Genomic DNA, 24,916 nt, shown 5'->3' on the forward strand with positions numbered 1-24,916 from the left:
CAGCGTGGTGAAAAACCGTTAGAACTAGAGCGGCTCCTTGAAACAAGGTGATCTTATAGGTATACTTCTATACAGAAAATTGCTTTAAAACTGAGAGAAATCATTCGATTCTTTTCGTGTATAAAAAGCGTAAAAACATATCTTCACACGTCCATGTCAGACCTTTTGGTCATTGGTACCCAACTCGAAAAAAGCGAAGAACCTTGACGTTAATCGCACAGAGGACGAATTTGCGAATTTGAAGAAGCGTCGTTTCGCCTTGGTCGATTAGGGAAAAATCTCTTTGTTTCTTTGTTTTTATTCTTGAAATGAAACTGCTCATTATCACTTGACTATGTTATGTGCATGAAATATATTCTTTACAACTTAATTTTAAAAAATAATAATACTTGACATTAAAGTAAATTTCAGTGACAATCCGATTTTAGTACGTGTTCATTCAATGCTTGGTTCCAAGAGCCCATACAAAATAAAATGTTGCCACCAGCTTTTGAAATAGAAACAAATGACGATTCGGGCAAGTCTGGAGCTACTCGTTTGCCAGTGATACTACTAAAATGGAAACTGAAATCCAAATATATAGCAAATAAAACATCTAACACTGGATTGGCTCACCATGACAAGACAAATAAAGAAATTCGTAAAAAGAACGGGCCTATGGTCAGTAGAAAAAAAAGAAAACAATCCTACGAATATTTTGTCTGTATAAAACTAGGTGTCTTCAGCTTCGAGACAGAAATAATATAAAATATAAAAACTTAAAGGGAAAATCGAAAATCAAGAATAGTAGAAATGAAAAGATCAATTGCTCAGAGATCCATCAATACAATACAACTGATACTCCATGTCAGACACATCCGTGGGAAATGTACGCAAATAGCGAGATGCTTCCATGAAAACACCAAAGCAACTAGACAAAACTACGAAAATGAATTGAACACAAAGATAATTATTCTGCTGAGCAATAATTCTTTTGTTGGCATCAATGCTGCTATTGTTTGTTATTTTGTATTAATTTTAATCCTTTACTGATTTTAGAAGACTTTATTACAATTTTTGACTATGCGTTCATTCTTTAAACAATTAAATGACAAAAAACAATTTTTTTTAAAATTGAGAGTAAGGAGGAACACTAAAACTTAAAATGAATAGAAGTTATTCCTTATATGAGGGGGAGGGCTTCCCCTTCATCAAACCTTGCTCTTTACGCTAAATTCTTAAAGTTCTTTAAATATACTTCTCAATCAAATTCAATGGCCCTTGTGTTTGAGCAGTCTTTTAAAGAACTTGTGACAGAAATTCAAACTTCAGCGTATAGAGCAAGGGCTGTGGAAGGTGCAGGCCCCTCATATACGGAATAATTTCTTTCTGTTTTAGTTTTAATGTTTCTCCTTACTGTTAGTAAAAAAAAACTTTTTATTATCTAATTTATTAGTTATTTATCCGTTTAATTTAGTTTTTTATTTATTTCATTTCTGATTGTTTTAATCTTACCGGGGAAACTTGCCATTCCTCCTCGTGTAAAATTTTCCCCTGAAGAAATTCTTATCGAAAACTTTCCTCCCTAGGGAAAATTCTCACCCGTGGAAAATCCCCCCCAACAACAAAATTCCGTATATTTCACAATAACAATCATTAGATGTGAACAATGGTATATTTCCCTTTCAAATATGCTGCATCAAATAGCTATCTCAAAATCTTGATCGGATGTCCTTGGGGAAAAGGGGCGTGCAGAGCAGGCTAGTTGCTCTCCAATTTTTTCTTACTTAAAAAGGGCACAGGTACTTTTGATCTTCGATCGAATGAACCCTCTCCCGATCTTCTAGGATCCCTGGTTCGATACAATGACCCCTGGGAGAAATACAAATAAACGAATAAACACTTATCCATGATCTTTCTTCTGGATAAAAATGCCCAATTCCAAATTTTTGTACATTGAAGTTTAAAACCTCTATAATAGGGTTTTGTGATATGCTGTATTTGATGATGTGATTTTTTAAGGTCGCTTGACTTTATGGATATTTCTCCTTTTTCAAAAAGATCATAAATTTTCTCAGGCTCGTAACTTTTGATGGGAAACATTAAACTTAATAAACTTTATATATTTGGAATGAGCATAAAAATTTAGTTATTTAGTTACATCTATTGTTATCAAAATTTAGTTTTTTAGAGTTTTGGCTACTATTGAGCCAAGATGCCCCTTACTTACATCCGTTACCATGAACAGACCGCCAAAGCTGAAACAAAAGTTTCAGGAGACTTTCTATGCTTGAGAGAATTATTTATTAAATCTACATTAAACCAAAGATGAGGAAAAACAACACCAAATAATTTTTCAAGCATAAAATGACCAGAAATCTTTTATCAGTATATAAATGAAACTCGAAAGGAATAGAAAATACATTAAATAACTAACACAAACTCAAAACGAGCAGAATTTACCACAAAGAGGATTAGGGCTAACGCCCTCTGTCTTCTAAAGACAGAACGTACCTTCCCCTTTACTGAAAACAATTTTTATTTCGAGTTATGTTTTTTTTTTTTATTTCTCATAACATCCAAAAAAATCACCATAATGACTAAGATTACTAAAAAGAACAAATAAAGTGGATTGACAGTATAATATATACTAATGTTCATTCCTGAAAGTCTAAACAATTTTGGATTTACTAAATTTGTAAGAGAGAAAATGTTTAAAATGAATTTTGCTTTCACAAAAGTGCAAATTACGTTCTGGTCTTTAGAAGGAACAGGGGGAAATAGCCTCACTTCTCTTTGCGGTAATTTCTGCTCGTTTTGAGTTTTATTTGTTTATTTATTCTAGTTTCTGTCGATTTTGGGTTTCATTTTTTTTTTTAATAATGATTTATGGTCGTTTCACGCCTGAAAAATAATTTGACTTATTTTTGCTCATCTTTAGTTTAATGTAGCTCTTTACTTTTCTTTGACAAACTTTTTTGTGGATAAAGTTTTTAAAAATTAATTTCTGTTCGTTTTTTTTTTCATTGGTTAATAGAAGCACGGAGGAAAATGTTTAAATAAATGGGCTGAAATCTGCATAATTTTTGGGATTCTTTAGGAATGACGGAATTATAATCCCCAGAGTGGTAAAACCGTGAGTATAGACAAATATTAATCATCCATCCCACTAAAAATGCCCCGATAGTTTTAGCTGAATACACTTAGCCGTTCCTGAGATATTGCAGATATGCCCTTTGGACAGAATTAATACTCATTGCTTCATTAGTGGTAGTAGTATTATTATTAGCAGCAGTAGCAGTAGTGGTAGCAGTATACTCACAGCGCCTTTTGGTTACTTCAACATCCCCCTCAACATGCCCTAAAAGTTTCAACTTAATGCTCAAAGCTGGTTATGAGAAATCACTGATAAGCCTTCTCGACAACCCGTATGGACATAGTGTGTTTTGATGTAGTTCAACATCCCACCTGACAATCCCTGAAATTTTAACGTTAATAGCATTAGCAGTAGCTATAGTATTAGAACTAGTAGCCGTAGTATGCACATAGTGCCTTTTGTTTAGTTCAACATCCCCTTCAACATTTATGGGAAGTTTTAACTTAATACCCTTAGCCTCAGTAGTAGAAGTAATCGTAGTTGTAGTAGTAGCAGTAGTAGAAAGTATGCACAGATTGCCTTTTGGTTAGTTCAACATTCCCCTCAACATTGTATAAAAACTTCAACTTAATACAGTAAGCCATTCCTAAAAATTGCTAATACGCCCTTTTGGCAACCTGCATATAAATGGGGTTTATGATTTAGTTCAACTCCTACCTCAACATACCATTAGAATTTCACCATAATGCCTTCAGGCTTAGTAGTAGTCGTAGTAGTAGTTGTAACAGAAGTAGTGGCAGTAGCATACACATATTGCCTTTTGGCCAATTGAACATTTCCCTCATCATACCCTGAAACTTCCACATTAATTGTCAGAGTCCTTACTTCAAAAATTAAAGGAGCCGGAATGTTACTACCAATTAAACACGCCTAGATATAACATAGCTCCATTTCTTATCATTAATCTGTTCATTAAACTGCACAAAAAAAAATAAAATAAAACAAAACAGTGGATTTTATTTACATGTTTAGTTTAAAGCAGAGAAATAACCACAAACTATATTTGATTAACATCAATGATGGTGATCCTCTTCTTTAACAAATCTCAAACCACAGTACCCACATGCTTTAGGGCCTGGCTTATCCTGAAAAAAAATAACAAAAATCCTTTAACATAATTAACGTATTTGCATAGAACTAATGTGGGTTATTTGCTTAACAAAATATTACCCTTGAACTTTACATTAAAAAAGAGAAAGAGAGAGTGAGAGAGAGGGAGGGAGAAAGAGATAGAGAGTGAGGGAGAGATAGAGAGTAAGGGAGGTTACGTTGTCCACTTCAAAGCATGGACTATTTCAAATTGGCACAATTTTACAGAAACAGTATCCAAAAACAAAGCTCAAAAGTCTGAAACTATGGTAATTTCTCGTCCTGATCATGTGTATTTTATTCAAAGTTGCAAACAACTGAATTTTAACCATATGCAGTTTTTATTCTGGTGTTTGGTCATAAAATGGCTCATAAGTTAACATGTATTCATGTGATGGTAAGACAACAAACCTTATTGATTATGCTAAGGTAAACCGAAGACTGGCAGGATCAATACGAGATACTAGGGTATATAGGAGTGCTGTTATTAATATTAAAAGTAAAGATCACCATCTAGTATTGTCTAATCTTAATTTAAAGCTGAAATTTCGGAAGGGTAACTACCTCCCGGGAAGTTATGATGTTGGTAGACTCCAGGATGAGAATTTGCGAGAAATTTTCCAGGAACAGTTGAATACTTAACTTAAGAGTTTAAAATTTGACAATGTGGAAGATGGTTGGCATAATTTTAGAAAAAAAATTTGTGAAGTTGCTGAAGGTGTCTTAGGGAAGAAAGCTAGGACTGCAGCTAAGAATATTAGTGAAAAAGCTTTATGATTAATAGAAAGAAGAAGGGACTTGTACAAGAATTATATGAGTAATAGGTCATATAAAAACAAACGGAATGTAAAGAAAGTGGAGAAAGGATTAAAATAAGAACTAGGGAGGTGTGAAGTCAAAGCCATGGATAAAACTGCTGAGGATCTGGAAGATGCAGCTAGATGGCATAATAGTAAAATATTGTACTGGCATGTATTTGAGAGGGAGTAGTCAATCCGGACTTGTCCCAGTTAAAGATGGGAACAGGGCCACAATTAGTGATAAGGAAAAAGTTAAAGAAAGATGGTCAGAATATTTTGAGAATTTGCTATAGCAAGATAGAATTGCAGGAAAAGATATAGAGGAAAATGAAAAGTTTTGTGTTACCTTGGATGTAAGGACAGATTGGTTTGTGAGGTAAGATTTTCGACAATTTCAAGGTGATAAAAAAAATAAAGAAACTCTGTTTGGTGATCAAACGGTAAAAAAATTTCTTAAATGTGGTGGCTCTAGGGTGAGAAACTTACTTATCGAGATAATGGATTTAGCTTTTAAAATGGAGATGGCGTTTAATCATTTAAGGAAAACCTTAATTAAGCCACTTTATAAGAAAGGTGATAAGAGTGACTGTGGTAATTATCAAAGCATTAGTCTGGTCTCTGTAGGTAGCAAATTACTTAGTAATATGATACTGTTTAGACTAAGAGATACTGTAGACAAAGTTTTAAGAGAAGAACAGTGCAGTTTTAGAAAAGGTAGATAATGTGTTGACCAAATTTTCACTCCTGGTTTAACAATTGAGAAGTGCCTGAGTTGTCCAACACCTTTGGTCCTCAGTTTTAAAGATTATGAGCAAGCGTTCGATTCTGTTGATAGAAGAGCTTTGGCAAATGTTTTATCCTTGTATGGTATACCAGACAAATACATTAAAGTGATTAGTGCTATGTACCAGAATAACACTACTGCAGTTACGGTAGGAAATGAGGTTAGCAGCTAGTTTTGTGTTAAATCAGGAATTAAACATGGTTGTATTCTATCCCGCTTTATATGGATTATTTTGATGGACTTTGTCTTAAGGAGCACAAGAAAGGCAATGGGAGACCATAGAATCAAATGGGGAGGAAAAACTCTCCTGGATTTAGATTATGCTGATGATTTAAGCATCCTAGATGAAAGTGTGAGCAAAATGTATGAACTTTTAGAGGTTTTGCGAGCTCAGGGTGTTAGATTAGGTTGGAAAATTAATGTTCAGAAGACTAAGTCACTAAGACTAAGAATAAGTGAAGATGAAAAAGTGACATTGGGTAACAAAAAGATTGATCAAGTGGACAGATTCACTTAGCTTGGTAGTATTATTAGTAAAGACAGTGGGAGCAGTGAAGATGTTAAAAGTAGAATAACGAAGGCTCAGGGCGTTTTTTCAAAGTTAAAAAAAGTTTGGAAGAATAGGAAGATAAGTCTGTGAACCAAGATTAGAATATTAGAAGCTACAGTAATGATAGTGACCAAATATGGCTCTGAAGCATGGGCACTCCAAAAAGCAGATGCAGATTTGCTAGATGTTTTTCAGAGAAATTGCTTACGGATTATTCTGGGTTCCTGGCTGACTGACCGTATTTCAAACAGCATGCTGTACGAAAAATGTGGTTCAATACCGCTTTCTAGGGCTATAATAAAAAAAGGTTGAGGTGGCTAGGGCACGTTGTGCGGATGAAGGATGACAGATTGCCGAAGATTGTCTTTTCTTGCCAACCGTCTAGGGCTAAACGGAAAGCAAGTCGTCCTCGTCTGGGGTGGAAGGATGTCATAAAGAAGGATTTAATGAAAATGAGCAATTTCCTGGGAGGGTGTAAAAAGGGAGGCTTTGAATAGATTGGGATTGAGGAGGAGCGTGCGTAGCTGTGTTGGCCTCAGGCGGCTTGGTGCTGCGGTGAGTTGTTAGTAGTGGTAGTTAGAAAAAATAGATGGCATCAGTGCAAGACTTTAAAAAAGAAAAAAAAAGGAAATTTTAAAAGACACAGAAAATTCACATAATACAAATTTACCATTCTGCTACCAATACAGAATACTTCTTTTATATACAGCATGATGAAGACAACTCTTTGTTTAACTTTCCAGAAATAAGATATCTTACTCCTCAACAGACTGAAAAAATTCACAGCCAAGATAGAAGAATTTGGACCCTTTATTAAACCTGCTACAAAGAATGAGAGCCCTTAACTCAAACAGCGAAATTTTCTATAGCCTTTTGTTAGGAATTAATTTTGTAATTCAACACAAGACATAAACACAAGTAATGAAGTTTGGTTTTCAATATCTGCATTTTTCTGTAAAAAAAGAAAAAAGAAAGCCCTAAAGGTGTTTTTACATAGTTTGCACAAACTATAAATCGTTAATACAATTCCCTAAAAATATTTGTATTTACAGTAAAAAATTTTGAGTTGCACAATTATAGAATATGGTAATTAAAGTTCAAATTTTTTGGTAAACAGAAAAATTTTAGGCTATTTCAACAAACATAAAAATAGTTCTAAATATAAGCATTCATCTTGTAGAAATTGGAACACTGATACCATAAAATAACACCTTAAAAGCTTACAAGGTTTATGAATACTTTAGGGTGACCAAGGGCTCCACCACCTCCATTACACGAAACTATCCTTTCCTTCACTATTTTGGGTGGCACCTCAGCAATTAGATCAATTGCAAACCTTTCATTAATTTGCTTAGGCTTGTCAGTAAATCTCGCCAGTCGTCTATCACTATCTTCCCATTCCTAAAATTAATACATGATTAAGATTCTAAAAAAACAGAACAGAAGAAGAAGCGAATCAACACAAAAATGTCCAATCCAAACTTTGATCTATCCCTTATAGTCTACTGCCCATTAGCTTGACAACTTTAATGCTATGCAGCTTGGCCCAAAGCTGTTCTTTTGTTGCAGAAAGGTAGACATATTGCACGTTACTTGAATTGGAAGAAAGACAAATGTTTTCAATACATATGATAGCAAGTCCATGGCCCTTCCAAATCAACCTCAACATTCCGAACTTTTTAGCAGAAAGGTAGGCTTGTTGCATCTATCTGATATGGACTGAAATTATGGAACAATTTTTATCTCTATGATTAGAAGACAGATGTAGCTCCTCCAACACCACTGACATCCACCAGCTTTTTTAATCTATATTATTGGAGGCAAATCAAAGATCATTCCTCCCTCCATCTCTAGGTTTTAGAATAAAGGCAGTACATGCTTAAATTTCAAGTAAAATTTCAATTCAAATGGAATATTTTAGTCTTCAAGCAAAAAATTTTTTCAAATATATAAATATTACTACAATTAGTATGTATTATGAACTTATGTTCATTTAAAAACAAACAGAAATTAATTTATGTCCTTTAAAAAATGTACAAAAATTAATTTGAAAAAAAAAAACACTTTCAAAGCAAAGTAATGAGCAACAACAAAACCATAAAGGAGCAGAAACAAAGGCATATGACAGGCAAAAGTTAAAACAAAGGAAAATCAAAATGAATAATCAAGGTTTACATATGTTTTAAGACCACATACATGACGTTTGAAGAAACGTTTTATTTTTTATTGTTTTGTGCTGAAGACAGCTTGGTGGAGGTCCTTGCTGAAATACTACTTTTCTCGTTTTGCTTTGTTTTATCCACTGACTGAAAACCACCCTTGTTTTCTTGGCTTTTTCAATCATATATATTTTTATGTTTTCTCATTTTTTGCCAACCATCAAATAGTCATGGTTTAAGCTACTTAAAACAAACTGAAGTTACCCACAAATCAAAAGTTGGGTCACAGCCCCCATAAAACAATGAGAAATCAAGAGTGACATTTGCAGTTTCATGAAAACTAGACAAATCAGTCTGAAAATCACCAACTGATATATAAAATGTTTACTTTACTGCCAAAGTTCTACATTGTTGAGCAAAATGAATTAAAAGGGGAAAAAATTGCTGCAAAAAATCTTCTTTTAAAATAATAAACTAAAATGATTATGTTAAATGCATTTATTCTAATAAATTGTTGTTGTTTCCAATAAACTTGATTAGATCTAGATGGACTAACTTTGTTTTTGATGATTATAATACAAAAAAAAATGTTCAAAATATATGCTCATTTTCAGTTCAGTCGAATCTGTTTAATTCATTAATTGGAATTCATTTCTATCTGTTTTAAGCTTGACTTATTATATGACTACGTTTTTGCTACCTTTAGGTTTTATTGTTACTTTCTTAATTTTGTTTAAAACATTTTTTTTTTAAACATTTAAAAAATTAAACTTAGTAAAGAAAATTTTCATGTCTATTTTCTTTTTTTTATGATCTGATCATTCCTATATAAAGTTGTATCTTTCATACAGATAATAATGATTAACTGACTCCTAGAATGTCCTCCAAAGCCTAAGAACTGAATTTCTAGAATCAAAAATAGAAAATTCCACAAGTTCTTCATTTAAGCCACTGTTTTTAAAAGGCAAGCTATTTAGAAGAAACATCAAATATTTCTGTGAAACAATACTCCTTAACATGTTTCTTCAACTTTATAGTAAACTTAAAATAATCCCATCATTTTCACAAATATATTACTCTGGTCATTATTTGTGGCGATTTCTGTTTGTTATATGTTTGACTTGATTATTAACTTAAGTTTCTGTTCACTTTAGGTTTCATCTATTCATCCATAGGTATCTTTTTTTTAAGTTTGACATGATAATTCATTTTAATTTGTGTTTCTTTTTCTTTGAGGCTTCATCTATTTATTCATAGTAAGTTCTATTCCTTTTAAGTTTGACTTACCGCCTAAAGTTGATCTTTGTAAGTTTTAGAAGATACTGACAATAAATATAAGACTCAAATTGCCATATGAACATCCTAAAGTTAAAATTTACTAAACTAATATTCCACAAATGGTTTTTCAAATGTAAAAATTCCAATGTAAAAGTCATAAAAAAATAATATATTGCCAAAGAACATCCAATTTCCACTATATTTTTTTAAAATCCTGTTTATCTTTGAACCCAACCTCCTCAAATTTCCATTTCCCCATTCTTATCCAAAATAACAGTCAAAATCTGTTCTCGGTCTGATCTGATCTGTTCTGTTCTTGGTCACTTTATAAGGAAGGGGTGGTTGTATGAACTTCGGAGGGGCTCATTTGATTTGTATTTGGAAGTTTTAGTGTCCTTTTTAAGAGTCAAAAGTGATTGGAGTGCAACTAGCCCCCCGCCCTTTTTCTCCCAAATACATCTGATACAAATTTTAAGATAGCCATTTTGTTAAAAATAATTCAAAGATCAAATAACAAGAGTTCCAGGGACAACACAACCTCCCAGACCCTAGGCACCGGTGTTGTAAGTTATGTCCTGGGGGTGTATACAGGGTTTGGACAGGTTGGTTCATTTCAAATTATAGGCTCTGTCCTATTTTATAGGATTTCCCGGGCCCAAATATAGGCCAAATATAGGATTCGGAAGTCCTCGGGATCAGATCTGTGGTAGATGGCGTGGGATGCCTGGTCACATAAATTCGTCATTTCCCGCGGTTTTGAATTTATTTATTTATTTTTTTTTTTTCAAATACAAACTGTACAAATAGTAAAAACAGCAAAAAATCAGATACACATACTGTGCCAACGATTGACTGATACAGGTAAAATATTTGGACTCACTCTTGCTGCTTCTTGGGCATTAATTTGGATACGAGGTCTGCTTTCTCTTTGCAAGAGACTGCTCCATTCTCGCAGATTCCACCATCTGCTCTCTTTCACTTGTTCTGGACTTCACAGCTCCTTCGAGCAAAGAAACAGCTAGGGCAATGTCTATGGAACTCTTGGACTCGGCAGCCTTCTTCATTCTGTTGGTTGCTTCCTGAAGTAGAATATCCGCTACTGTTCTCTTTTCTTGCTCTGAGGCTCTAAATTTATTCCTTTTACTTTCCAGGTCTTCTTATTTCTTTATTTTTGTTGTAGACCTCCGGCAACTTCCAATTGCTGTCCTCTTCGAAAGCTGTTTTCTCCTTTTTGGATAGCTCTTCTTTTTTCTTTTCATCCAGATATTCTTGATACCAAGACCATGTGGAATATGCAAGATTCAACCGCTCTTTTGTAATAACAAACTGTTCTGGTTTCCCTCCATAAGGCCTCAACGTGTCATATACCATGAGTCTGGCATCCAGAACGCGTTCAGACATCAAGGCCTGGTCTTCACCAAGAAGACCAGTCTCGCGTTCCTACCAGAACGCGAGAACCCATGCTCAACATCTGCACTGCCATGCGACAACGTCAGCACCGCTAATGGCTCCAAAAATTATTGATCCGAGTCATGTCCTCACAGGGTCCAGTTTCCGTTTGCAAAAGCAGCCACTCAGCCTGGGCAACGTCTGAGCTTACTCCAATCGCAATCTCGCGTGCTACAACCGCTATGTCTGCAATGCTTCTTGAATACTTCATGTTGATTCGACTCAAACAGCGTAAAGCCTCTAGAAAACAATCCTTTTCCAGAGGACATTTGTTCAAAATATGGCGAATACATAGAAAATGACCTTGTCTTTTAGTGTTGCTTTCTGACCGAAAGCTCGTTCCACATTTTCTGAAACTATGGGCTTTTCTGCAAATTTTTCAGCAAGGTCCAACATTTCTGGTGAGATATTTGCAGTCTCGGTCACGAAATCTGGAGTAAAGACCCGTCTGCAAAGCGTCACAACTATTCTTTTGATCTCTGAGTGCAGAACATGAATGAGCGGCTCTTCGTTCTGGAATAGTTGGGTGAAACTCATGATCAGTTCTTCTGAGGCTAGAACAAACCCCGTTGATTTTGAATTGAAGTTATCAAGTATTTTGCAATAGGTTGCATCAAGACACTGGGTAATTGTATACAGAGAAAAGCCAAGACAGATAGTCCAAGTAATTGAGAGGCAAATGTTTAACTGGCTGGGGCATGGGTAAATGGCAGGAGTATGAATGACTCTCTTATTGGACACATAAAGTTGGCCTTCATCATCGCACTTTTGATATAAGCCAAAATCTTCAGAAATTTGGGAGTGGACAGAAGATTCTTCAGTTTTTTCTCTCTCTGCACGAAGTTCAGGAAGTACTCTAAGATTGCCAGCCACTGCTGCATGATTCTAGCGAGGGCACGTCCGATCGTCAGCCAGTGGCTTGGGACATGCTTCATGAAAGCATTCTCTGGCACTCCCACTTTTTTTTGGCACTTTCAATAGTCTTCACAATGTGCAGGCCAGCCGTCAAAAAATGAATGCACAAGAATAACAAAGTTGGAACTTTCTTCTCCGAACACCTGAAGACTTTTCAAGAAAGCGTTATGAATTATATGGATGTTGCAAGTACCAATCTTCAGCATTCCCTCTCCCGTCACTTTGTTTTTTTCAGCATTGAACTTGTTCCTAACACTTTTGTTGACATTTGGTCCGTCACTTCCAAGCGTGATCAGTTTTTCAAGTGGCAGCTGATACTGCTCAGTGGCTGACATAATCTTCCTATACAGGTCATCACTTGTTGCATGGCCCATAAAACTTGTGCATAAATGTCTGCTCTGGATTTCAGTTCTGTATGAGGACCAATATTGAACACGTATCTGTAACTCTTTCATACCAGCGTTGTTGGTTGTCTTGTCATATTCTAGTACAAAATATGACTGAATGTCCTTCAAAAGCATTTGCTTACAGTAAGGATACAGCGCATTGGTGATCAGATACGTGAGTTTCTTCGCACACAGGGACATTCCGTCGGGGATCTTACCAGGGAACATTGCATGGAAGGTTGCGACAATATGGTCAGAAGAGTTAGCAGACATGTAACTCTGTACCGTCTGAAGTGCCCATATTAACTCAGATTTATAAGCGGCATCACGCTCACAAAACATGTTTATACCAACTAATGGTTTATCCTTGGTTGTTTCATCAACTCGAGATTGTCCGGTCAGGTGAAGCTGTAGTGGATGTATTTGAGCAGTAACTGCGGCTTTGTATTCTGTAGATCGTACATATTGGTTTAGCTGAGCAACCCCAGCTGTGCAACCAAGATTTTTCAAGTAGAGTTTGCAAATGAACGAGTACTGGTCGTTCCCATTCTTACACCATTTGCCAATCTTTCTACCGCTGCAATCTGTCTTAGCAAGCCATGAACTACTGGACTTGGTAGGCCCCATACATAATTACCAAGCATCACCTGCAAAATAGCATCCTGCGATTAAAAGGCCATAAAAAGAAACTCCCTCCATGGATATGTCCAAAACTGGGCCGTATTCGCATCAGCCTTTTATAGCGTTCAGCCAGGAAACGCATAAGTCGCAAGAACTTACAGTCTCATTAAGCAGAGACTGCTAGCCAATATAGGCTACTGATCTTTGCTCATTTTGGACAGGCCCAACATGACAAAAAACAAAACATAGGCTACTAAGTCAACACAACAGCATAGCCCAGGCAGAAGCAGCTTACTAATCCAAACACAAAGCATTAGTTAAGTTCAAACAGCTCAACAGTGTAATTAATGATCAATCTACACTGAAAGATAGCACAGTCTACAAGCAGAGTCAAAAGCAAAGAAAAGCACATCTTGGCTTACTTAACAAGCAGTGAAAATTGTAAATCATAAGCAATGTTCTTGGTGCTCTTCAGCCAAAAATATAGGAATAATAGGATTTTAGCCAAAATATAGGCATTTTATAGGAGTGCATTAAAATATAAGAATTTATTGGAATTTATAGGCGAGTCCAAACCCTGTGTATAAGGTTTTATTTGAGGGTTTTTAAAATAGTTCAAAGATCAGATAAGCCCAGCCCCCACTGCCACTAAAAGAAACTTTTTGACAATATTTTATTCCAAACTTAGGGAGCTGACCCCTGGCCCTCCCTCCATGGTCCAACCACCCCACCCCAAGAAAAAAGCAACTTATTAACAATATTTTATTCCAAAAATTATGGTAACTGACCCCTGGCCCTCCATGGCCTGACTTCCCCTCCCCCCCAAAAAAAAGAAACTGATAACAATAAATCATTGGAGCTGACCCCTAGCCCTCCCTGCATGACCCAACACCATTAAAAAATTATTAACAATATTTTATTTAAAAAATCATTTTAGGTGACCCCTGACCTTCCCTCCGTGGCCCGACCCCCCCCCCCATCCTCACCCCAAAAAAAATTATTACCCAAATTTTATTACAAAAATCATGGGAGCTGACCCCTGACCCACCCTTCATGGCCTGACCCCCCCCCCCCCAAAAAAAACACAACAACTTATTAACAGCATTTTATTCCAAAAATCATGGAAGCTAACCCCTGGGTTCTCCTTCTATGACACGACCCCCCCTCCAAAACACCAAAGTCATCAACAATATCTTAATCCAAAACTAAATTAGCCTACTCACTGGAATACTATTATGTATTTTTAAATATTTATATATCTCTATATATAAAAATATATTTTGGAATAGGGAATTTTGAAAAACTTGAAACTTTGGCAATAAAAAACAAACACAAATTAATTTAAAAAGTTTATTAAAAGCTGACCCCCAGCCCTCACTCAATGCCCCCCCCCCAAAAAAAGTAACGTTATTACTGACATTTTATTCCAAAAATCATGGGAGCCAACCCCTGGCCCTCCTTCCATGGCCCGACCCCCCCCCCCAAAGAACAACTTACTAACAATATTTTTAGCCAAAATTAAATTAGCCACTTGAATACTATCATGTATTTATAAATATTTATACATCTTAAAACATAAAAAAATATTTCAGAATAGGGAATTTTGAACAACTTGAAACTTTGGCAATCAAAAACAAACACAAATTAATTAAAACACTTCCCAAAAAAGAGTTTTAAAGAAAAGTAAAGCCTCATTAAAGTTAATATCAGAAGAAATAAAAACCTGCAATAATTCAAACTCAAACGACCAGAAACTACTATTGAAGAATAAATGAAACCCAAAATGAACAGAAATTAAATAAACAGTCATAGCCAAAAAAAAAAACATGCAACAGGTACTAACATAAATGAATCTTAAAACCAGTAAAACCTACATTGAATATGCAAATCAAGCTTAAAACAAAAAAATCTTTTGTTATTGAAGTATAAATGAGACCCAAAACAAACATAAATTAAATAAACAATCATAGCAAACAAACATGCAACAGGTAATAACACAAATGAACAAATGAATCTTAAAATGAGTAAAACTTTGATTGAATCTGCAAATCAAGCTTAAAACAAACAAAAATCCTTACAAACAAGAGTTTGGGTATTGCCTCCTTCTCTAACTGTAAAAATCTAAAACCTACTGCATTATTGGCACTATACTGAAAACAAATTATATTACAAATATTTCTCTCATATTTACAGCTTATTAAAACATATTTATAACATATTACAACATAAAAAATAAACATAAGTTACAGTAAAGTAAATTTTGAACTGATGAGTTTTCAGCAATTAATATCATTATATATCAAATATTCAGTTTAATTTTATTAGTTCTTTCCAGGACTGTTTAAGACAAATATAAATTCACTAAAAACAAGATTTTGGATACTGCCCCCTTCCCTAGCTGTAAAAGTCTAAAGCCTACTGTGTCATTTTTGCAACACTGAAAACAAAATATATTACAAATATTGTCTTTTCCAGTTATTACAGCATTGAGAATGGTACTAAACAGTTACAGCAAAATAAAATCTTGAACTGATGAACTTTCAATAATCAATATAATTATATATCAAATATTCAATTTGATTTTATTAGTTTTTTCCAAGACTGTTCAAAACACACAGTTTTCAGTAAAGTGCCAGTGATGCAGTGGGTTTTAGACCTTTACAGTTAGGGAAGGCGGCAGTGCCCAAACTCTTGTTTGTAGTTATTTATGTTTGTTCTAAGCTTGATTTGCATATTCATAAAGTTTTACTCATCTTAAGATTTATTTACTCATTTATATTATTACCATACCTGTTGTATGTTTGTTTGCTATAATTGTTTAAGTAATTTCTGTTTGTTTTGGGTCTTATTTATTTTCTTTTTTGTTTAGAGCTTGGTTTTGTTTTTTAATCAAATTAAGCTTAGTTTGCCTATTCAATTTAACTTTTACTCGTTTTAAGATTTATTAATTCATTTATACCTGTTGTATGTTTGTTTTCTATGATTGTTTATTTAATTTCTGTTTGTTTTGGGTTTCCTTTATTCTTTAATAGCAGTTTCTGATTGTTTTGAGTTTGAATTATTAGATTTTTAATTCTGCTGATCTTTAATTTAATATGGGCTTTACTTTTTTTTGAAAAACTTCTTTTCAGAGAGTTTTCTTGTTAATTAATACAATACAAATAGAAGAGCCATGGAAATATCTGCATTTTGTAGGAAAAATCCAGCAATGAGCCCAAAAAGTCAGTCTACTATTTGGACTATAGACAGAGCAAGAAAGAACAAACAACATCTGCATTGACTAGGATTTATTGATTGAGTGATTTGCTAAAGAGGAAAGGCTAGGGAAATGGTAACCTGTCAGTTACAGGAAAATTCGACCTACATTCTCTCAACCAGTAAATGTAGATAAATCTCATTATGAATGGGCAACAAAGTCCAAATGGTGTACCCCACATATTGGAATTAACAATTCCCACTTCCAGTATACCATATGTAGCCATAAAATGCAGTCTGACATTCAACTTCAAACAAGCAATGAAAAAAGAGCCTTGGGAATACTTTTTGGCAAGCAGTTGAAATTTCACAAGCACTTTTGACAAGCAGTGTCAAAAGCTAACTGAAGTCTTGGCCTGCTGAAATGGACAATTGCCAGCTACCCTTGCACATTCTTTCTGCAACTTTACAAGGCTATTTTAGGTATTTTTTTGGAATGTGGTGCATGTCTGACATCCCTCTTACAAGTATGACAACACACTAATTGTAGGAGTTCAGAGGTCTGCCATTAAATACGTCACAGGTTTACAGAATATACCTTATGACATGAGACTAGAGCACCAGGAACTCCCAATGCTTGTCTTTAGATGTTGAAATATTGACATGATGCTTATCTACAAAATATAATAGCCAACAAACAAATCCTTCCTCACTAATCATGCAGGTCAGCATCATACTAGAGGATACTTGTAAAAGCTAGCCAAGCTGCAAGTGAGGACTAGAATTCACTAGGAATTTTTCAAAGATATGGTAATATTGTTGATAACTGGAACAGCCTGCAAGACAAAATGGTGACTACACCCACTCTGTGTACTTTAAGTAAAGACTAGACAAACAGTAGAAAAATAAGCCAAAGAAGTGTGAGTGGGACAGGTCTTACTCAGTAACTAATACCAGTTCTCCACAAGTATTAGGATTAAAGGCTGATACTACTTGTAAAACCCAACAATTTTGTGTACCCTATCTAAAGTTGCTGTTGTTCAGTGGTGTCAGCTTTAAGCCACTGAAGAATGGTCTCTTGAGACCATTGACATTGGCCAGCAGGTATAGAATGGTCTCTTTGGGCATCTCTCCAGCAAACCTCTTCCATAGCATGCCACTGGGCCAGTAACACAGTGACTCTTCAATAATTACCAACATCAATTTGGAGCAGAACAGATCCACCAAGGGCAATCACTTGCTTCTGAAATGGATGCTTCCATTCCAGGGTTTAAAAGATCAATAGTCACACTCATCAGTCACTCTTACAGGAAGTTTTTCAATAACTGCTTGCCTCAAGTTAGAAAATCTTTGAAGGAAAAAAGAATGCATCAAAAAGCACCTTTACTAATGGACAACTGTCTTGCTCATCCTAATAGAGAAACAATGGTATTTGATGATGTTGAAACCATACTTCTACCCCCAAATGTTACACCCCTTCTGCCGCCCATAGATAAAGACATGATAAGAAAAAACTTAAAGCACAATTACAAAAGCAAACAGTCAAAGATAATGAATGATGATGAAGGTAGGTAATCAGATTAAAAATGCTTCTTGACAACTAAGGTCCCTGTGTTGGACCTGCAGTGTGTTGCCACAGCTTGGTTTGATCTCTGGGTCCTGTATTGCCAAGCTAAGGTCAAACACTGCACCACCACAGGACAAATTAATGAAGGAAGTGATGCATACAGACTCTTAAAAAAATACAATAGAGAATATTGTTTACATATCAGCTGAATCAAGTGATGAAGCAAAAAGTTCTATACTTAGAAGTCATTGAGGAAGTTTTTAAAAGAAAAGGAAAATCTATTGACTTTGCTCACCAAGTATCATGACAAAGATGACCTTAGTTTTACACTGCTAGTTCAAAGTTTTGAAGAGGGAAAAATCATTGAAAACAATATAGCAAAATGGATCAATGCTGAGAAACAATTAGAAGTTACAAAGAAGATGATTAAAGAGGCAGTAAATGCAGAGCTGACAGATGAAAGATGGCAGATTGAAGAATAGAGAAATTGTTTTGTATTTTTATCCAACTTAATTGTGACAAATCAATATTTACAGATTATGTAACTTTAGCAAAATGGATTTTATAATGAAATAGTAAGGGACATCCACCACATGGATAATAAGGGAGTAAAGTTTATTTGTGATGTAAATAGATGTTATATTTAGATTGAGGATGCAATTCTAGGTATATATTTCCACATTAGGGGGTTGGGGGTATATATTCTGTGAATATTTAGGTTCTAATATATTCATGAATTCCTAAGAAAAACTGGAAAAACAAGTAAAGAAGAAAAGATAAAGGCTCTCCCCCTGCAAAATGTGTCAACTAGGATCATTCTGCATATTATGGAGTAAAAATTGTTTTCTTAATAAGGTTCCTTATGTCCAGCTGGACTCCTAGGCATAAAATACTGGTTGGCCAGTTGGCTAATTTAAAGATTTGTATGTATATACATTGTCAAATTAGCCATCTGGTGGTATTCCAATAGTAAGTTTTAAACTTACATATTTTACAATTTACAATATTTTAAGCCTTTTTATACAAAAAAAAAACATAAAAAGAAATTACCACCATCAAGGGTCCAAAAAAAACTTCAAACTGAACATACAAGAAGTGATTATTATATTCAGAATTAGCATAAAAATGGCATCTAGTGGTATGCTCACTTTATTTAAAGGTTGATAATATAAGCTGCTCAATATTTACCATAAGCAGTACAGTAGGCCTAGTGTTTTTTTTTTCTTTTTATATAAATCACTTCAAAACATAGATGAAAATGTGATGAACTGAAACTTGTTGTGAATTCATAAAGTAAAATTGCCATAGCCTAGCTAGTATTTTCTTTGGCTTTTTATACAAATTTGTTAGAATTTTTAAAAAGAACCATAAACCCATAAAAAATAACACCAGTCTTGCTATGATTTCATTTTTGAGGGATTTCAGGCTCTTTTGAAAGTCTTATGTATTTGTTTTCAAAATGGAATTTTATATCTAGGATAAGGTGGAATAAATAATAATAATTGGTAAATTTTTACCAAATCATATTATTGAGTTTCAAATAAAGTGAATATACCATTTGATGCCTTTTTTTTATGCTGATTACAAATATAAAATCTATTTCTGATAGAAATGAATTTTAGCCCCCCCCCCTATATATGTCAATTTAGGATATATATTTGCACATATGGGGGTGGGGGTTAGGTTGGGGGGGGGGGGCTGAAATTCTTTTCTGATAGAAATGATTATTATATTTGTAATCAGCATAAAAAATGGCATCAAATGGTGTATTGACTTTATTCCTAACTCAATATGATTTGGTAAATATTTACCACCTTTTTTAATGCTCTTTCCAAATATAATAATCATTTTTTTTGGAAATGAATTTCACCCCCACCTCTATCCTATATATACCAATTCAGGGTATATATTTGCACATTAGGGGGGGGGCAAATTTTATTTCTGGTGTAAATGGGAGGTAAGTTTAAACTTTACCCCTACCCCCCAAACGTGCAAATATATAACCTGAATTGGTATACAGGGGTGGGAGTAAAATTCATTTCCAACAAAAATGAGGTAAAATTCTACTTTAGCTACTTTTGACTATCTTGGAAAGGGGTTAGGTTAGGAAAATGAAACTTTCAGGGATAGGTCTACAGGCTAAAGTATGTCCCGGGAAGGCATTTTGAAGTACCTACCTCCACTCCTTCTCCCTCTAGAGGGTCCTGAAATTTGCCTACATGACAGGTCTATACCCATTGAAATTTTGACAAAACAACATTTTACCTTAATTTTCAGCTATCAGTTTCTTTTTCTCTGGCTTTAGCTCTGAAAATGCAATTTCATTTATTTGAGCAGAATTTTTGTGCCATATCAATGTTTATTTCCAAAATGTAGGAAATGTATTTGCATATCTTTAAAACCTTATAAATTGGGATTGAGCAAAGTTGTGAAGCTGAAAACAATTTTGTTATACTTCATTTAAGCAGAAGATCTATTTTGCAAGGTTTCACCTCTATAACTCACATATTTTTAAAGGTCATCAAAGGTCAGGGCCCTCTAGAGGGAGAAGGAGTGGAGGTAGGTACTTCAAAGTACCTTCCCGGGACATACTTTAGCCTGTAGACCAATCCCTGAAAGTTTCATTTTCCTAACCTAACCCCTTTCTAAGATATTCAAAAGTAACTAAAGTAGAATTTTACCTATTATATTTGGAAAGAGCATAAAAAAAGGCATTGAGTGGTATATTCACTTTATTTGTAAGTCAATAATATGATTTGGTAAAAAAGGTGATATAGGCTATAATAAATAGGTATCACTGATATTTAGCTTATCATGGTAAATTTCTAACAAATCATATTATTGAGTCAGGAATAAAGTGAAGGCACCATTTGATGCCTTTTTTTATGATAATTACGAATATAATAATAATTTCTATCGGAAATAAATTTCAGCCCCCTCCCCCTTTATTTGTCAATTTACGGTTAGGTTATAGAAATAGGCTATATACCCTGAATTGGCATATATAGGGGGGGGCTGAAATTCATTTCCAATAGAAATGATTACTATATTCGTAATCAGCATAAAAAAAGGCATCGGGTGGTATATTCACTTTATGCGTAAGTCAATAATATGATTTGGCAGAAATTTACCTTTATCACTAACAATTTTAGCTTCCACAAACACAATTCTTAGCAAATGATTTTTGTTAGGAAGTCACTCAGAGACCATGCTAAAGCTAGGGGTCAAGCAAAAATTTGTTTACCTGTCCTGTATGTGAAGTAATATCAGCAGACTTGAAGAGACTACAAGAAAATCTTCTGACTGGGGTTATTCTGATTACGTTTTGAATTCTCATTAAATTCATTATTCCTTCAAATTTTCCAAAAAGTCATCGACTTCTTCGGAATCAGTGTGGCCAGATTGCAAATATGAGATCAGTTTTACCACTACGAATTTTCAAAACCTGTGAAAAAAAAAGTGCCCAAATACCTGTGAGATTCGTCAAAAAACCTGTGACCATTTTCAGAGTGTGTTCAGGCCTTCTTACTGCAGTGTACTCTTGGTACTCCAAAGTAGCAACGCTAGAACGTTAATAACAAATATATTTTTAAACCTGGGAAGATCTGCCTTTGGCCCGAAAACACGTCATGGAAAATCAAGAGGCATGCTACCTAATCGTTTTTTCCCTGCATGACTTTTACATGTATTTTCAGCTTTGACATTAACGCTGCCGATAAATTAAAGGTAGTTTTTGTTAAATTTCAACAGATGGGAGAAAGATATTGTCATCGAGAATGTCAACAGAGCAAAATTTTATAACGATACCGCTACCTATCTTAGTCGAAAAGTAAAGAACGAATCATCGAGAGTCATATTCACTTCGACAATTGCATTAGTTATGCAAAAAAGATGGGAGTCGTTGACCTTCTGTAGCAGTTAAGAATCTTTTGGTGTGACAAGGCCCGAACGGCTGTAGTAACGAAATGTCTAATTTGACCTATGGTGACCTAAATCGTTTTAAAGTTGGAAATAATATTGTTTAATTCACATGGAAAAACGTGTGATCACCTCTGCATGGTTTTCCACATCGTTTAATTTCACCTTAAGTTCAGACGCATAGGATTTTACTTAAAGACCAAATGGGAAAATGTGGCCTTAGAAATGACTGGAGGCCATATTAACAATGGGTTGATTCTTCGTCTTCATGTCAAAGTTTTTGGCGGCGAAATTTTTTTCTGGGTTTTTGAAACCTAACTATGGATTAATTTTAATTCCAATTTTAACGAGTGATTTCGGGTCATATCCGATCAAAATTAAAAATACCATATTTAATTCTGTTTCTTTTAAGTTTATCTGAAATTTTTTAATTCGAATTTCAATTCGCTTAATTTTTATTCTAATTTGTTTAATTCTAATTTCAACTTCGTAATTTTAGTTGAATTTTGTTTGAATTTTAAGTTTAATTCGATATGACCTGAAAAACTCCCTTTCATGAGCAGCGCAATAGCGCTGCCTAAATAAAGAACGATGTTGGCACAATTTATTATTTTTTTCTTCATACCCGGGCACTTCGTATTGAAGGAGGTGTCGTAGAAACTTCAGAAAGGGCTCATTCCATTGGAAATTGGAGTGGGTAGCGCCCTTTTTAGTAGTCAAAAGTGATTGGGGGGCAACTAGTCCCCCCACGCCCATCATTCCCCCAAACACATCCAATCAAAATTTTGAAATAGCCATTTTGTTCAGCGTAGTTGATTTCTAGATAGAAAATGTGTTCTTGAAGAGGACACTTCCCCACAAACCTCGAGGCAAGGGTTTTAAGTTATGCCCTGAGGGCATGTAAGAACGATGTTGGCATAATATACTATTTCTTATTTTTTCCTTTAGAGCAGGGCACTTCGTATCGAAGACGTTGTCGTAGAAACTTTGAAAAGGGATCATTCAATTGGAAATTGGAGTGGCTTGTGCCCTTTTTAATAGTTGAAAGTGGTTGGAAGGCCACTAACACGCCTTCCACGCCTGCCATTTCCCGAAACACATCCAATCAAAATTGTGAGATAGCCATTTTGTTCAGCGTAGTTGATTTCCAGATAGAAATTTTGTTTTTGAGGAGGACACTCTCCCACAGCCTTCAGCGCAAGGAATATAACTTATGCCCTGGGGGCATACAAGGTTTTTACAGAAGGCGTTGTCGTAGAAAATTCAAAAAAGGCTTATTCGATTGGAAATTCAAAAGGCCAGTGTGCTTTTTCATTGTCCAAAGTGATTGGAAGGCAACTAGCCCACCCACCCCCCGCCCATCGTTCCCTCAAACACATCCAATAAAAATTTCGAGATATCCATTTCGTTCAGCGTAGTTAATTTCCAGATAGAAAATATGTTTTTGAGGAGGACATTCCTCCAGAACCTTCGGGGCAAGGGTTTAAAATTATTCCCTGAGGGCATATAAGAACGATGTTGGCACAATGTATTATTTATTATTTTTTTCCTTTAGAGCAGGGCACATCGTATCGAAGAAGTTGTCGTAGAAACTTCGAAAATGGCTCATTCAACTGGAAATTGGAATGGCATATGCCCTTTTCAATAGCCGAAAGTGATTGGTAGACAACTAACACCCCTTCGACACCCACCATTTCCCGAAACACATCCAATCAAAATTTTGAAATATCCATTTTGTTCAGCTTAGTCAATTTCCAGATAGAAATTATGTTTTTGAGGAGGACACTCCCCCACAGCCTTCAGGGCAAGGGTTGTAAATTATGCCCTGGGGGCATATTAGGTTTTTATAGAAGGCGTTGTCGTAGTAACTTCAAAAAAGGCTCATTCGATTTGAAATTCAAAGGGCTAGTGTCCTTTTTAATAGTTCAAAGGGATTGAAAGGCAACTAGCCCCCCCCCCGCACGCCCATCATTCCCCCAAACATATCCAATCAACATTTTGAGATAGCCAATTTGTCCCACGACGTTCAAAGCTCAGGATATTATACCTTTGAGCAGGACACTCCCCCCACAGTATTCGGGGTAAGGGTTATAAGTTATGCCCTGGGGGCACATAAGATTTTATTGAAATCTTTGTCGTAGAAACTTGAAAAAGGGTTTATTCAATTTTAAATTCAAAGGGCTAGTACCCTTTTTATTAGTCGAAAGTGATTTGAGGAAAACTAACCCCCCTCTCACTCCCAGCTTTTCCCCAAACACATCCAATCAACATTTTTAGATAACCATTTTATTCAACGTAGTTGAAAGTTTTGGAAATTAGGTCCTTAAGGATGACAACCCCTCCCCCCACAGCCCTCAGAGCAAAGGTTGTCAGTTATGCTCTAGGGGCATATAAAGTTTTTATTGAAAGCTTTGTAGTAGAAACTTCAAAAGGGCTCATTCAATTGGAAATTGAAAGGGCTAATGCCTTTTTTAATAGTTGAGAGTGATTGGATAGTGACTAACGCCCCTCTCACGCCCATCATTTTCCCAACCACATCCAATCAGAACTTTGAGATATCCATTTTGTTCAACGTAGTTGAAAGTTCTGCAAATTAGGTCTTTTAGGATAATAACCCCCTCAGAGCCCACAGTGCAAGGGTTGTAAGTTATGCCCTAGGGGCATATAAAATTTTTATTGAAAGCATTGTCGTAGAAACTTCAAAAGGGCTCATTCAATTGAAAATTGTAAGGGCTAGAGCCTTTTTTAATAGTTGAAAGTGATTGGAAGGCAACTAACTCCCCTCTCACGCCCACCTTTTCCCCAAACGAATCCAATCAAAATTTTTAGATAGCTATTTTGTTCAGCGTAGTTGATTTCCAAATAGAAATTATGTTTTTGAGGAAAGAACTCCCCCACAGCCCTCAGGGAAAGGGTTGTAAGTTATGCCCTGGGCATATAAGTTTTTATAGAACGTGTTGTCGTAGAAACTTCAAAAAAGGGATCATTCGATTGAAAATTGAAATGGTTAGTGCCTTTTTTAATAGTCAAAAGTAGTTGGAAGGCAACTAACTCCCCTTACACGCCCGC

The 24,916-nt window shown here is 35.2% G+C and overlaps 1 protein-coding gene across 1 annotated transcript; it reads right to left on the reverse strand.

Annotated features, from left to right (window-relative positions):
• Positions 1-4,073: 4,073 nt before the first annotated feature.
• ND-13A (NADH dehydrogenase (ubiquinone) 13 kDa A subunit) lies at positions 4,074-21,331 on the reverse strand. The gene is made up of 3 exons (XM_089097217.1): positions 21,174-21,331; positions 7,584-7,760; positions 4,074-4,221 (listed from the first exon to the last, which is right to left on the reverse strand). Exons 1-3 carry the CDS (start codon positions 21,273-21,275, stop codon positions 4,150-4,152), a joined length of 351 nt encoding a protein of 116 aa, XP_088953343.1. The 5' UTR covers positions 21,276-21,331; the 3' UTR covers positions 4,074-4,149.
• Between the last annotated feature and the right edge of the window lie 3,585 nt (positions 21,332-24,916).

Source organism: Artemia sp. Qi Xiang Cuo, chromosome 11 (genome assembly GCF_049724085.1).
Source record: "Artemia sp. Qi Xiang Cuo chromosome 11, ASM4972408v1, whole genome shotgun sequence".
Taxonomy (NCBI): domain Eukaryota; kingdom Metazoa; phylum Arthropoda; class Branchiopoda; order Anostraca; family Artemiidae; genus Artemia; species Artemia sp. Qi Xiang Cuo.